This window comes from Manis javanica, chromosome 14, assembly GCF_040802235.1.
Source record: "Manis javanica isolate MJ-LG chromosome 14, MJ_LKY, whole genome shotgun sequence".
NCBI lineage: Eukaryota > Metazoa > Chordata > Mammalia > Pholidota > Manidae > Manis > Manis javanica.
Genome location: NC_133169.1, coordinates 82,242,551 through 82,258,547, shown reverse-complemented (window position 1 = coordinate 82,258,547; position 15,997 = coordinate 82,242,551). Strand labels below are relative to the sequence as shown.

Here is a 15,997-nt window from a genome sequence, read left to right as displayed (position 1 = left end):
TACCACTGGGTCATATGCTTAGTTTATGCTTTGACTTAAAAAAAAAGCTCAACTGTTTTTCAAAGTGACTACAATTTTACATCCCTATCAACAATGTATACCAGTTTTTCCACATCCTCCCCAATATTTTTTAACCTTTTGATAGCTTTTCTATTGGGTGTGAAGTGGTGTGTGTGTGTGTGTGTGTGTGTGTGTGTGTGTGTATACATATATATACATATATATATATTTTTTTTGAGAAGCAAAACTGTATTCACAGATGACATGATCATATGTAGAAAATCCTATGGAATCTACAACAAAGTTAACAACTAATTTATAAGTTTATCAAGATTGTGGGATAGAAGATCAATATGCCAAAACAAATTGTATTTCTATGTATCAGCAACAAACAAGCAGAAATTAAAATTTTAAAAGCCACCAAAATAGTCTAAAAACATCAAATACTTATGGAAATCTTACAAAAGATGTAAAAGAACTGTACACTTAAAACTACGAAACATTGATGAGAGATATTAAAGAAAACCTAAACAAATAGGAATAAATACTGTGTTTATAGAGGCCTCAATGTTGTAGTAGACCAAGGAGGATGTCATCAAAATATAGAATTTTAGAAGTTGGGATTCAGAGAGTGTTTGGTTCTCAAGGATAACAAAATTATGAATGTGCTCATGTTGTTAGTTGTTGAAAAGACTGAAAATGTTAGGATATCAACTGGGTGGACCTTTCTGCCCTATGCTGAGGGTACGGAGGAGGAGGGCAAAGGACGTGTGGTGGGCAGAATGTCTGAAGTGGTTCGTTCATTGTGCTTTTCCATGTCTATTTTTGCTCAGATTATATCCTCAGATCTTGGTATAGTGCCTGGCATATAGTAGTCACTAAATAAGTGTCATGGAAATAAAAGAAACAGTAAATATAGTTTTATAGGTGGTACTTTTAAGTTGGATTGTTATCCTAAGTTAATTTTTTGGCCATTTATGTAGGGAGACACTGAGATAGAACAAAAGCCAATCCCAAAGACTTATGGCAGTAAACTGTAGAAACAAAGAAAGATCCCCAAATTTCTGTCACTGAGATATTTTCACCTGTGCTATGATACTTTGTCAGTGATGAGAATATGCTTCATTCATTTGATAAAGTTTTTAAATGCCATCTTTGTTTTTGACACTGTACTGGGCATTGGGGATATAGCTTGAACAACAAAGACAAGGAAACCCTTCAGCCATTTTAAGGAATTTTAAATTTGTCCTTTAGGAGGGGGAATTCTTGAAGGATGTTAAGCAGAGAAGTAGCATGATCACACATGCGATCTTAAAATAGTACTGTGACTTCATTGTGGACAGTGGATTGGAGGAAATTAGACAGTATTCAGGAAGACCGGTTGGTTATGTAGCAATTTTGGTGAGAGAACTCAGGGAACTTGAACTAAGGAGAGTAGAGAACAGCTAAGGACTGTATAGGAGATGAAGGAGAAAAATGCCTTTATTTCTGGCTTGAGCCATGGGGTCAGTGTGGGTTCCATTCTCTGAGCTAAAGGACTGTCGGGAACAAATAGGCTTGGGGGAGAAGATGATGCATTTAGTTTGGAATTTCTGAGTTTTAGTGGCTTGTGGATTAGCCTTGTGGGACATCTTGTGGATTCCATTCCTTGTGGAAAACAGGAGAGATCTTGGTCAGAGATAGAAAATTGGAAATCACTAGTATATGGATAGTTAGTAACACTGTAAGAATAGATGAGATTGAGATAGAGCAGCCAATAGGTGGGAAAAGCCCAAGAGAGTATGTTTTTCTCATAACTAAGTGAAGAAAGTTTCAACAACAAAAAGTGTGGGTGAGATGACCTAGAAAACATGGTGTAGGAAAAGAGAAAGCCTAAGACCAGAACCCTACATTTAAGGGACAGATAGAGAAAGAGGGACTTCTGCAGACATAAAAGGAGATTGGGGGAATATTAGGTCCCAAAACTCAGAAATGGAGGGGTGGTTGGCAACATTTTTATGTTAAGATATCAAGTAAGATATGTATTAAGGTGTGTCTTGGATTTAGCAACAGTGAAGTTGTTGACTTTGGCTTGGGAAGTTTAGTAGAATTGGGAGCAGAAGAGATTACATTACCTTGAGGAGTGAATGAATGATCAGAAAGTGAGTCTGAGTAAGGATACTGTCTTCAAGAGGTTCAGCTGTGAAGGAGATGAGAGAAAGGGCAGTACTGGAGTGTGACGTAGGGTTAAAGGAAAGTTACCTCATTTTATTAAGTTCCTTTGATTCTTTTCACTTTCAGAAATACGATTACCTCTTTACTATTATATTTGTTTTCTTGGCTTCATTTCTTTTAGAGATGATGGGTGGAGCAAGGACTGAAAATACGTAATTATTTAGCTACAGAATATTAACCATTATGTAGTTAATGGTTTGCTTGTGGTAAGAAAATAGCTTTACTGTCTTAATTAGCTAGGTTTTCTTTGTATTGTTTTTAGAGATTCTATTGATAATGAAGGCTCATTTTAATGTATCTTCTGTTTGTTTTTTAGATCATTCATCGAGATATAAAACCTGAAAATATTTTAGTTTCCCAGTCAGGTATTATTAAGCTCTGTGATTTTGGTTTTGCACGGACACTAGCAGCTCCTGGGGACATTTATACAGACTACGTGGCTACACGCTGGTACAGAGCTCCAGAATTAGTACTAAAAGATACCTCTTACGGAAAGTATGTATATTTTGGGATCCTGTCTGGCCTTTCTTGGTCATGTCTTTTTCTCTTGTGTATCTGTCACCCCTACTACTGAAGCCCTCTGAATTCTGTGTCTGGGTTGGGGCTAAGAAAGGGACACTTTAAAACAGGACAGAGACCCTATAGGCACCGGCCCTGCTTGCTATTTATGTTGGCATGCTTGCCCTCTGGGGCTAAGTGGCCAATGCAGGCATCTTTCAGGCTGCATCTATGCTTGCTTTAAGTTGTGGCTCATCCTTTGCCAGTTGCCTCCTGTGCTTATGTTTAGGGTCTACATTCTGCAAATATTTTAAATTGTGCCAGTGTTACCACAGAAACTATCAAGTATCCTATATCCTGGTAGATGGCACTCTCTTTGTGAAGACTGGCAAATAATCACTTTCAAATTGTACTGTTTTAGATGCCTCAAAAAGTAGCATGGTCTAAGTATATTATGAAACAATGCAAACAACATATGAAACAGAAAACTGATATACAAATAATGCATCTCGAAGAACACAAAGGAACCAAGTTGTACAGCTTAATACAAGAAATGGGTGGGTGGGTGGGTGGGGTTGGAAAATCCTCACATGCTTTTCCTAGAAACTATTATTCTGCTTTTGTAATAATATATTAAAGAGTACTTACTTTATGCCAGAAACTTCTAAATGCTTTATACTGATTACATCATTTAATTTTCACAACAGTCTGTTATGAAGGTACAACTGTTATCATCCCCACTTTAAATAAGAGGACACTCAGGGACAGAAAGGTAAACTAATTTGACCGATGTCACTCTAGAGTACCTTTTCAACTGTACTTACCACTGATGCCCTACACAGTCCATTTCTGTGCCTTAGTTTCTTTGTATCATAGAACCAATAAAAGGACCTGAGGTTTGTTCATAGGTTTGTTGTGAGGATTAAATGATTTAGTGAATGAAAAAGATTAAAACATACTAAATGCTCAATAAATGTAGCCTCCATAAGGTCACTCTGTGCTGCAGTTTTATCCTCTCTTCATGATGTAGCTTAAATTCTTTTTCTGATGCACTAATTCCTATCCCATTGACTCCAAATCATATCCCTTTCTTTTTTTTTTTATTAAGGTATCATTGATATACAATCTTATAAAGGTTGCACATGAGCAACATTGTGGTTACTACATTCAGCCCTATTCATATCCCTTTCTTAACTCTTTTGTATATTATCTGTAAATTTTGTGCCAGTTAATAACTGAATATGTCCTAATTATACTCTAACTCCTCTCTGTTTATTTATTTATTTATATATTTATTTATTTATATTATTGTATCATTAATATACAGTCACATGAGCAACACTGTGGTTACTAGACTCACCCCATTATCAAGTTTGCCCCCACACCCCATTACAGTCACTGTCCATCAGCATAGTAAGATGCTACAGAGTCACTACTTGTCTTCTCTGTGCTGTACTTCCTTCCCCGTGCACCCCCCACATTATCTGTGCTAATCATAATGCCCCTTAATCCCCTTATCCCACCCTTCCCCCTCACCCTCCCCAGTTCCTTTCCCTTTCATAACTGTTAGTCCCTTCTTGGGTTTTGTGAGTCTGCTGCTGTTTTGTTTCTTCAGTTTTTTCTTTGTTCTTATACTTCACATATCAGTGAAATCATTTGGTACTTGTCTTTCTCCGCCTGGCTTATTTCACTGAGCATAATATCCTCTAGCTCCATCCATGTTCTTGCAAATAGTAGAATTTGTTTTCTTCTTATGGCTGAATAATATTCCATTGTGTATATGTACCACATCTTCTTTATGCATTCATCTACTGATGGACACTTAGGTTGCTTCCATTTCTTGGCTATTGCAAATAGTGCTGTGATAAACATAGGGGTGCATATATCTTTTTCAAACTGGGCTGCTGCATTCATAGGGTAAATTCCTCGAAGTGGAATTCCTGGGTCAAATGGTATTTCTATTTTGAGCTTTTTGAGAAACCTCCATACTGCTTTCCACAATGGTTGAACTAATTTACATTCCCACCAGCAGTGTAGGAGGGTTCCCCTTTCTCCACAACCTTGTCAACATTTGTTGTTGTTTGTCTTTTGGATGGTGGCGATCCTTACTGGTGTGAGGTGATATCTCATTGTGGTTTTAATTTGCATTTCTCTAATGACTAGCGATGTGGAGCATCTTTTCATGTGTCTGTTGGCCATCTGAATTTCTTCTTTGGAGAACTGTCTGTTCAGCTCCTCTGCCCACTTTTTAATTGGATTATTTGCTTTTTGTTTGTTGAGGTGCATGAGCTCTTTATATTTTTTGGATATCAACCCTTTATTGGATCTGTCATTTGTGAATATATTCTCCCATACTGTAGGATGCCTTTTTGTTCTCTTGGTGGTGTCCTTTGCTGTACAGAAGCTTTACAGCTTGATATAGTCCCACATGTTCATTTTTGCTTTTGTTTCTGTTGCCCAGGGAGATATGTTCATGAAGAAGTCGCTCATATTTATGTCCATGAGATTTTTGCCTATGGTTTTTTCTAAGAGTTTTATGGTTTTATGACTTACATTCAGGTCTTTGATCCATTTTGAATTTACTTTTGTGTATGGGGTTAGACAGTGATCCAGTACATGTAGCTGTCCAGTTTTGCTAATACCATCTGTTGAAGAGACTGTAATTTCCCCATTGTATGTCCATGACTCCTTTATCATATATTAATTGACCATATATATTTGGGTTAATATCTGGACACTCTATTCTTTTCCACTGGTCTGTGGCTCTGTTCTTCTGTCAGTACCAAATTGTCTTGATTACCGTGGCTTTGTAGTAGAGCTTGAAGTTGGGGAGTGAGATTCCCCCTACTTTATTCTTCTTTCTCAGGATTGCTTTGGCTATTCGGTGTCTTTTGTGGTTCCATGTGAAGTTTAAAACTATTTGTTCCAGTTCATTGAAGAATGTTGTCTGTATTTTGATAAACATTGCATTGAATCTGTAGATTGCTTTAGGCAGGATGGCCATTTTGACAATATTAATTCTTCCTAGCCAAGAGCATGGGATTAGTTTCCATTTGTTAGTGTCCTCTTTAATTTCTCTTAAGAGTGTCTTGTAGTTTTCAGGGTATAGGTCTTTCACTTCCTTGGTTAGGTTTATTCCTAGGTATTTTATTCTTTTTGATGCTATTGTGAATGGAATCGTTTTCTTGATTTCTCTTTCTGTTAGTTCATTATTAATGTATAGGAAAGCAATAGATTTCTGTATATTAATTTTGTATCCTGCAACTTTGCTGAATTCCGATATTAGTTCTAGTAGTTTTGCAGTGGAGTCTTTAGGGTTTTTTATGTACCATATTATGTCACCTGAAAATAGTGACAGTTGACTTCTTTACCAATCTGGATGCCTTGTATTTCTTTGTTTTGCCTGATTGCCATGGCTAGGACCTCCAGTACTATGTTGAATAACAGTGGGGAGAGTGGGAATCCTGGTCTTGTTCCCGATCTTAGAGAAAAAACTTTCTGCTTCTCGCTGTTCAGTATGATGTGAGCTGTGGGTTTGTCATATATGGCCTTTATTATGTTGAGGTTCTTGCCCTGTATACCCATTTTGTTGAGAGTTTTTATCATGAATGGATGTTGAATTTTGTTGAATGCTTTTTCAGCATCTATGGAAATGATCATGTGGTTTCTGTCCTTTTTTTTATTGATGTGGTGGATGATGTTGATGGATTTTCAAATGTTGTAACATCCTTGCATCTCTGAGATGAATCCCACTTGATCATGATGTGTGATCCTCTTGATGTATTTTTGAATTTGGTTTGCTAATATTTTGTTGAGTATTTTTGCATCTATGTTCATCAGGGATATTGGTCTGTAATTTTCTTTTTGGGTGGGGTCTTTGCCTAGTTTTGGTATTAGAGTGATGCTGGCTTCATAGGATGAGTTTGGAAGTATTCCTTCCTCTTCTATTTTTTGGAAAACTTTAAGGAGAATGGGTATTATGTCTTCTCTGTATGTCTGATAAAATTCAGCAGTGAATTCATCTGGCCCAGGGATTTTGTTCTTGGGTAGTTTTTTGATTACCAATTCAATTTCTTTGCTGGTAATTGGTCTGTTTAGATTTTCTGTTTCTTTCTGGGTCAGTCTTGGAAGGTTGTATTTTTCTAGGAAGTTGTCCATTTCTTCTAGGTTTTCCAGCTTGTTAGCATATAGATTTTCATAGTATTCTCTAATAAATTTTTGTATTTCTGTGGGGTCTGTTGTGAATTGTCCTTTCTCCTTTCTGATTCTGGTGATGTGTGTAGATTCCCTTTTTCTCTTAATAAGTCTGGCTAGGGGCTTATATATTTTGTTTATTTTTTCAAAGAACCAGCTCTTGGTTTCATTGATATTTTTCTATTGTTTTATCCATCTCAATTTTATTTATTTCCTCTCTAATCTTTATTATATCCCTCCTTCTGCTGACTTTGGGCCTCATTTGTTCTTCTTTTTCCAGTTTCAATAATTGTGACTTTAGACTACTTATTTGGGATTGTTCTTCCTTCTTTAAGTAGGTCTGGATTGCTATATACTTTCTTCTTAGAACTGACTTTGCTGCGTCCCACAGAAGTTGGGGCTTTATGCTGCCATTGTCATTTGTCTCCACATATTGCTTGATCTCTGTTTTAATTTGGTCATTGATCCATTGATTATTTAGAAGCATGTTGTTAAGCCTCTATGTGTTTGTGAGCCTTTTTGTTTTCTATGTACAATTTTTTTCTAGTTTTATGCCTTTGTGGTCTGAGAAGTTGTTTGGTAGAATTTCAGTCTTTTTTAATTTACTGAGGCTCTTTTTGTGGCCTAGTATGTGGTCTATTCTGGAAAATGTTCCATGTGCACTTGAGAAGAATGTGCATCCTGCTGCTTTTGGGTGTAGAGTTCTGTTGATGTCTATTAAGTCCATCTGTTCTAGTGTGTTGTTCAGTGCCTCTGTGTCCTTATTTTCTGTCTGGTGGATCTGTCCTTTGGAGTGAGTGGTGTGTTGAAGTCTCCTAGAACAAATGCATTGCATTCTGTTCTCTCCTTTAATTCTGTTAGTATTTGTTTCACATATGCTGGTGCTCCTGTATTGGGTGCATATATATTTGTAATGGTTATATCCTCTTGTTGGACTGAGCCTTTTATCATTATGTAATGTCCTTTATCTCTTGTTACTTTCTTTGTTTTGAAGTCTATTTTGTCTGATACAAGTCCTGCAACCCCTGCTTTTTTCTTCCTGTTATTTGCATGAAATATCTTTTTCCATCCCCTGACTTTTAGTCTGTGTATGTCTTTGGGTTTGAGGTGAGTCTCTTGTAAGCATCATATAGATGGGTCCTGCTTTTTTATCCATTCTATTACTCTGTGTCTTTTGATTGGTGAATTCAGTCCATTTACGTTTAGGGTGATTATTGAAAGCTATGTACTTATTGCTGTTGCAGGCTTTAGATTTGTGGTTACCAAAGGTTCAAGCGTAGCTTCTTTACTATCTAGGCATCTAACTTAACTCTCTTATTAAGCTATTATAAACACAATCTGATGATTCTTTATTTCTCTCCCTTCTTATTCCTGCTCCTCCATTCTTTATATGTTGGGTGTTTTATTCTGTACTCTTTTGTGTTTCCTTTGACTGCTTTTGTGAGTAGTTGATTTTATTTTTTGCCTTTAGTTAGTATTTGGTTGGTCTGCTTTCTTTGGTGTGATTTTATTTTCTCTGGTGACATCTATTTAGCCTTAGGAGTGCTTCCATCTAGAGCAGTCCCTTTAACATATCCTGTAGAGGTGGTTTGTGGGAGGCAAATTCCCTTAACTTTTGTTTGCCTGGGAATTGTTTAATCCATCCTTCATATTTAAATTATAATTGTGCTGGATACAGTATTCTTGGTTCAAGGCCCTTCTGTTTCATTGCATTAAATATATCATGACATTCTCTTCTGGCCTGTAAGGTTTCTGTTGAGAAGTCTGATGATAGCCTGATGGGTTTTCCTTTGTAGGTGACCTTTTTTCTCTCTCTGGCTGCCTTTAATACTTTGTCCTTATCTTTAATCTTTGCCATTTTAATTATTATATGTCTTGGTGTTGTCCTCCTTGGGTCCCTTGTGTTGGGAGTTCTTTGGGCCTCCATGGTCTGAGAGACTATCTCCTTCCCCAGTTTGGGGAAATTTTCAGCAACTATTTCTTTAAAGACACGTTCTATCCCTTTTTCTCTCTCTTCTTCTGGTACTCCTATAATGCGGATATTGTTCCGTTTGCATTGGTCACAGAGTTCTCTTAATATTCTTTCATTCCTGGAGATCCTTTTGTCTCTCTCTGTCTCAGCTTCTCTGTATTCCTGTTGTCTGATTTCTATTCCATTAATGGCCTCTTGCACCTCATTCAGTCTTCTCTTAAGTCCTTCCAGAGATTGTTTTATTTCTGTGTTCTCCCTCCCTACTTGCTCCTTTAGCTCTTGCATATTTCTCTGCAGGTCCATCAGCATGGTTATGACCTTTATTTTGGATTATTTTTCAGGAAGATTGGTTAAATCTATCTCCTAAGGCCCTCTCTCAGAGGTTGTCTGGGTGATTCTGGACTGGACCAAATTCTTCTGCCTTTTCATGGCAATAGAGGTAGCTGTAGGCAGGTAGCACGTGTGTCAGCTGGGAAAGCAAAGTTCTTTCCTGCTTGCTGGTCGCCTTGCCCTTCTCCACTGCCTGTGTCAGTTTCCCCACACTCCTGGAGCAGCCTCTGGGTTAATCCCCTAAGCTGCTGTGGGCGGGGTCGCTGTCAGGGTAGCCCAGAGCCCTGTGGGGAGTGGCAGGCATGCCAGGTGTGCTCTCCTGTGAGAGTGGCGCCCCTTCTTGCCTTGCCCCAGTTTCTTCTGCCTGTGTCAGGCAGCTGCACCCTGGCGGTGGTCTTTTGGTCTGGCCTGGGTGGCTGTGCACCGGGAGGAGATTCTGGGCGGCTGCTGGGGGCATGGCTGCTCCCAGGCCGCTCCACCACTGCCTCTCTCAGGCTACTGGGCCACTGTGTTGGGGGCCATGCCGGCCGGGGGAATGACTGGCAGGCTGCTTATCACTGTGAGGGGCTTCAGAGCTGTGCTGCTGCCCAGGGGGTTAAGGTGCCTGGAGCTCCCCAGGATTCCCAGCTGCTGGGCATAGTGTGCCGGGACGATTCCATCCAGCTGTGAGGTCCCTGTCCCTTTAAGACTTTCAAAAAGCACTCGCTTTTCTTTTGTGTCAGGGGAGCCGGTTGCGGGGACCCGCTCCCAGATATTGCTTTTCCATTTCTCTAATATCCAGCACACTGTGCACTGTGTGTCTGTGCTTCTGGTGCGAATTACTATAGCTGGTTGTTTAGCAGTCCTCAACTTTCACACCCTCCCTGCTCTGACTCCTTTCCTCCCACTGGGGAGCTGGGGTCGGGGGAGCGCTTGTGTCCCGCCGGGCTGTGGCTTGTATCTTACCCCCTTTGTGAGGTGCGGAGTTCTCATAGATGTAGATGTAGCCTGGCTATTGTACTGTATCCACTGGCCTCTCTTTTAGGAATAGTTGTATTTGTTGTATTTTCAAAAATATATATGGTTTTGGGAGGAGATTTTCGGTGCCCTACTCACACCGCCATCTTGGCTCCTCCCAATGGAGGGTTTAAAAGCAGATTAGATACAGTGAAGAACACAATATATGAAATAGAAATTAGAGAAGAGGAATACAAAGAAGCTGAGGCACAGAGAGAAAAAAGGATCTCTAGAAATGAAAGAATATTGAGAGAACTGTGCGACCAATCCAAATGGAACAATATTTGCATTATAGGGGTACCAGAAGTAGAAGGGAGAGAAAAAGGCATAGAAAGTGTCTTTGAGGAGGTATTGCTGAAAACTTTCCCAATTTGGGGAAGGAGATAGTCTCTCATGCCATGGAAATGCACAGATCTTCCAACACAAGGGACCCAAGGAAGACAACACCAAGATATATAATAATCAAAATGGCAAAGATCAAGGATAAGGACAGACTATTAAAAGCAGCCAGAGAGAGAAAAATGATCACATACAAAGGAAAACCCATCAGGCTGTCATCAGACTTCTCAACAGAAACGTTACAGGCCAGAAAGGAGTGGCATGATATATTTAGTGCAATGAAGCGGAAGGGCCTCGAACCAAGAATACTCCACCCGGCAAGGTTATCATTTAAATTTGAAGGGGGAATTAAATAATTTCCAGATAAGCAAAAGCTGAGAGAATTTACCTCTGACAAACTGTCTTCTACAGTGTATTTTGGAAGGACTGCTATAGATGGAAATGTTTCTAAGGCTAAGTAGCTGTCATCAGAGGTAATAAAATCACAGTAACGAAAGTAGAACAATTAATTACTAAGCAAATGCAAAATTAAATCAACTACCCCCAAAGTCAGTCAAGGGATAGACAAAGAGTACAGAATATGACACCTAATAAATAACAAATGGAGTAGGAGGAAAAAGGAGGAGAAAATAAAAAGAACCTTTATATTGTGTTTATAATAGCATACTAAGTTATTTTAGACTCTTAGATAGTAAGGAGGTTGCGCTTGAACCTTTGGTAACCACAAATCTAAAGCCTGCAATGGCTGTAAGTACATAACTATCAATAATCATCCTTAATATAAATGGTCTGAATGCACCAATCAAAAGACATAGAGTCACTGAATGGGTAATCCTCTTCTCACCCCTGCCTATTAGACCGGGAGTTGCTTATATAACAGATAGTGGGGAGCCCTTTAAGATTCATGTAGCAGTGACAATCAACTATATGTGAAATGCATAAGGTCTATGTCTTGGTTGTTTTTTTTTTGCATATGTATATTCTGTTGTTCCAGTATCACTTGTTGAAAAGACTTTCCTCTCTCCACTGAATTGCCTTTGCTTTTTTGTCAGAGATCAGTTGAGTACATTACTGTGAGTCTGTTTCTTGACTCTAGTCTATTCTTGATCTGTTTGTTTTGATTACTGTCTTCATTACTTTAACTTTATAGTACATCATGAAGTCAGGTAGTGTCTTTCCTCTAACTTTGTTCTTCCTCAACATTCTGTTGGCCATTCTGGGTCTATTGCCTTTCCATATTTTTAAAAAACAAAATTCAACTGAATAAAATTTAAAGAATCTTACTGGCTTTATTCAATGATTCATGAATTGGGAAGCATCTTATCCAGGAGATAGAAGGGAGCTCTGAAGAGCTGTACAAAATGAAAGACTTTTGTAGATGGAAGTGTGTAGGACAAGGAAGTTACTAGTGAAGAGTAGAGTGTTTATATTCCTTTAGGGAAAGCAGGGTTCCTTCAGGCAGATTACCTCAGTAGTGCTGACCAGGTAATTCTTGATTGGCTAGTTTAAGATTCCATTCCTGGGAAAGGTTGAAACTGTAATTTAAGTTAGGTATTAAGTCTCAGTTTCGTGATGTGGGCTTAGCACAAGCAACTCTACTTTGGGTCTCTTGTCTCTTTTTTAACACTATAAACTTTAGAATCAATTTGTTGATATCCAAAATGGATTTTGATTGGGGTTGTGTTGAATTTATAGATCAAGTTGAGAATAAATGATATTTTGACAATATTGAGTCTTCCTATTTATGAACATGAAATATCTCCCCATTTATTTAGATCTTCTTTGATTTCTTTAATGAATTTTCCATTTTTCACTTGAGAGTTTATCTTAGAGATCACTTTATACCAGCACATATAAGAAGACCTACCTCATCTTCTTTAACAGCTGATTAATATTTCATTATGTGGTTGTACAAAAATCTACATAGCTATTCCTATGTGATGAATGTCTAAGTTGTTTTCAATGTTTTTCTACCATAAACAGCTCTGTAGTGAAATTCTCATATAATTTCTCTTTGTGCACATGTGTGAGTAGATCTTAGGATAAATTCCTAGGAATAAAGTCGTTTGGTTAAAACTATGTGAATTTTAAATTTTTATAGTTTTTACCAACTTTTCCTCTGAAGAAGTGTAAGTTTATATTCCCAGAACAGTACATGGAATATTCATTTTCTATAGCCTCATCAGTATAGCAATTAGTGAAAAAATACATCTCAGTGTAATGTATTTATATTTCTTCTGAATGTGAGGTAGGGCATATTTTATCCATTAAAAGATCCAGGAATATAGACTATCTTTCAAAAAACTGATTATGTTTCACATAAAATCTAGAATTGAAGAAAAAAAATGATTATGTGGAAAAAAGGTTGAATTATGGATGATTCATAGCATGTTAAAATAAACAAATGAAATGTAAGTGGTAAAATATTTAAGATTTAAATACAAGATGATTTTAGCATTCAGTTATTCTAATTTATAAGCCATTTATCATAATATCCTTATATAAGTATGTGAATCAATTTTAGAATTACAGTTATTTTTTATCTGGACTACATTGTGACTTCTCATGCAATTAAAAGTAAGCTATTTTAAACACCAAAGACCCCGAATAGCCAAAGCAATCCTGAGAAGGAAGAATAAAGTGGGGGGGATCTCACTCCCCAACTTCAAGCTCTACTACAAAGCCACGGTAATCAAGACAATTTGGTACTGGCACAAGAACAGAGCCACAGACCAGTGGAACAGAATAGAGACTCCAGACATTAAATAACCCAAACATATATGGTCAATTAATATACAATAAAGGAGCCATGGACATAGAATGGGGCAATGACAGTCTCTTCAACAGATGGTGCTGGCAAAACTGGACAGCTACATGTAAGAGAATGAAACTGGATCACTGTCTAACCCCATACACAAAAGTAAATTCAAAATGGATCAAAGACCTGAATGTAAGTCATAAAACCATAAAACTCTTAGAAAAAAACATAGGCAAAAATCTCTTGGACATAAACATGAGCGACTTCTTCATGAACATATCTCCCTGGGCAAGGGAAAAAAAAGCAAAAATGAAAAAGTGGGACTATATCAAGCTGAAAAGCTTCTGTACAGCAAAGGACACCATCAATAGAATAAAAAGGTACCCTACAGTATGGGAGAATATATTCATAAATGACAGATCCAATAAAGGATTGACATCCAAAATAAATAATGAGCTCACACACCTCAACAAGTAAAAAGCAAATAATCCAATTAAAAAGTGGGCAGAGGAGCTGAACAGACAGTTCTCCAAAGAAGAAATTCAGATGGCCAACAGACACATGGAAAGATGCTCCACATTGCTAGTCATCAGAGAAATGCAAATTAAAACCACAATGAGATATCACCTCACACCAGTAAGGATTGCCACCATCCAAAAGACAAACAACAACAAGTGTTGGCAAGGTTGTGGAGAAAGGAGAACCCTCCTACACTGCTGGTAGGGATGTAAATTAGTTCAACCATTGTGAAAAGCAGTATGGAGATTCCTCAAAATGCTCAAAATAGAAATACCATTTGACCCAGGAATTCCACTTCTAGGAATTTACCCTAAGAATGCAACAGCCCAGTTTGAAAAAGATATATGCACCCCTATGTTTATTGCAGCACTATTTACAATAGCCAAGAAATGGAAGCAACCTAAGTGTCCCTCTGTAGATGAATGCATAAAGAAGATGTGGTACATATACACCATGGAATATTATTCATCCTTAAGAAGAAAACAAATCCTACCATTTGCAACAACATGGATGGACCTAGAGGGTATTATGCTCAGTGAAATAAGCCAGGCGGAGAAAGACAAGTACCAAATGATGTCACTCATATGTGGAGTATAAGAACAAAGAAAAACTGAAGGAACAAAACAGCAGCACAATCACAGAACCCGATAATGGACTAACAGTTACCAAAGGGAAAGGGACTAGGGAGGTTGGGTGGGAAGGGAGGGATAAGGGCAGGGGAAAAGAAAGGGGGCATTACAATTAGCATGTATAATGTGGGGTGGGGGCATGGGGAGAGCTGTACAACACAGAGAAAACAAGTAGTGATTCCACAGCATCTTACTATGCTGATGGAGAGTGACTGTAATAGGGATTGTGGGGGGGACTTGGTGAAGGGGGGAGCCTGGTAAACATAATGTTCTTCATGTAATTGTAGATTAATGATAACAAAATTAAATATAAGCTATTTAATATTATTAATAAAATGTGATAATATTTAATATATGTCCTAAAGTTGGCATATGATATTACAGTGAAAATTTATAAATGATATCACTTAAGTATTTTTTTTCTTTGGCCTTAACTTCATTTTAAAAGTTTTTTTAGATAATGTATTTTATATATTTCTCCATGAAGAAGTGATTTATTCTTGTCTGTTTCAGACCTGTAGATATATGGGCTTTGGGCTGTATGATAATTGAGATGGCCACTGGAAATCCCTATCTTCCTGGCAGCTCTGATTTGGATTTACTTCATAAAATCATTTTAAAAGTAGGTAGGTATTAGTAAAATATACTGTTAAATGCCTAGAATAAATATTGGCTGATCAATTCAGCTTGATTTTCAAATTTAGTTTTTTCTTTATAAGAACAGGGAAGCATATTGTTTTGATAGATGGCAACAGATGGATGCCTTGGCCTGATAAAGACGGTAGAAAATTATCTGTTTTTGCAAATTATATTTTCATTGCCATCATGCAAATAGCTCAGCCATATGTTGATGTTTGATACTAAGAAAAACAGTACAATAGGGACCTACTTCAATTTGTCTGAAAGATGTTTTAAAATTTTGGCTTCTACAAATATTTGTATCTCTCAAAGAGAACTTTTAAGCAATAGAGTTGATTTAGATGCTTTTTTAAAGCATTTGGAAGTAGAAAATCAATTATTGTCTGAGAAACTTTGTTAACTGTAGTAGATAACCAGATAGCTAAGTAACTTAGGAAAAGTGTATTTGATGACACCTGAATTATTTGATGATCTGCTTTGACTATACCAACATTTTGACGGTTAGTCTTGTTCACAGAGTTTCAGTGATTTCTTTTTTAATTATTTCTGGATGAGGAGCTCAAGTAGCTCTTTTGTGGTGGGGAATCTATAATAAACATGTATTTACAGTAGCATGAGTAAGGTATAGATAAAAGGTATATATGAAAATCATAAAATCTGGATAAATATTAATTAAAGATATAAATCAGAGCCTTAAAGTATCCTTTAAGCATTTTTTTGTGTCATCTTTGAAGGTGTGGTTATGAGATTAATGTTAGAAGGAACCTTAGAGATGATGGGATTAGTTCTGCCATTTTACACAAGAAGAAACTGAGATACAGAAAGGGAAGAGATTTGTCTAAGGTCACACAACTAGTTAAGCAAAACGTGCTAGAACAGCTCTCTCCACTCCTATTTATAGTTCTATCA

General features: G+C 37.5%; 1 protein-coding gene across 7 annotated transcripts in view; it reads left to right on the top strand.

Moving 5' to 3' along the window:
• The window catches only part of CDKL3 (cyclin dependent kinase like 3), an 87,941-nt gene that overhangs the window by 23,244 nt on the left and 48,700 nt on the right, over nucleotides 1–15,997 (top strand). For all 7 annotated transcript variants that reach the window (XR_012125042.1, XR_012125041.1, XR_012125040.1 and 4 more), the window contains 2 exons: nucleotides 2,531–2,709; nucleotides 14,963–15,075. Coding sequence is in view for 3 of the 7 variants with exons in the window: in XM_037016071.2 (XP_036871966.2) it covers nucleotides 2,531–2,709; nucleotides 14,963–15,075 (292 nt within the window). In the remaining 4 variants the exon portion in view is untranslated. The remainder of the gene's footprint in view (nucleotides 1–2,530; nucleotides 2,710–14,962; nucleotides 15,076–15,997) is intronic.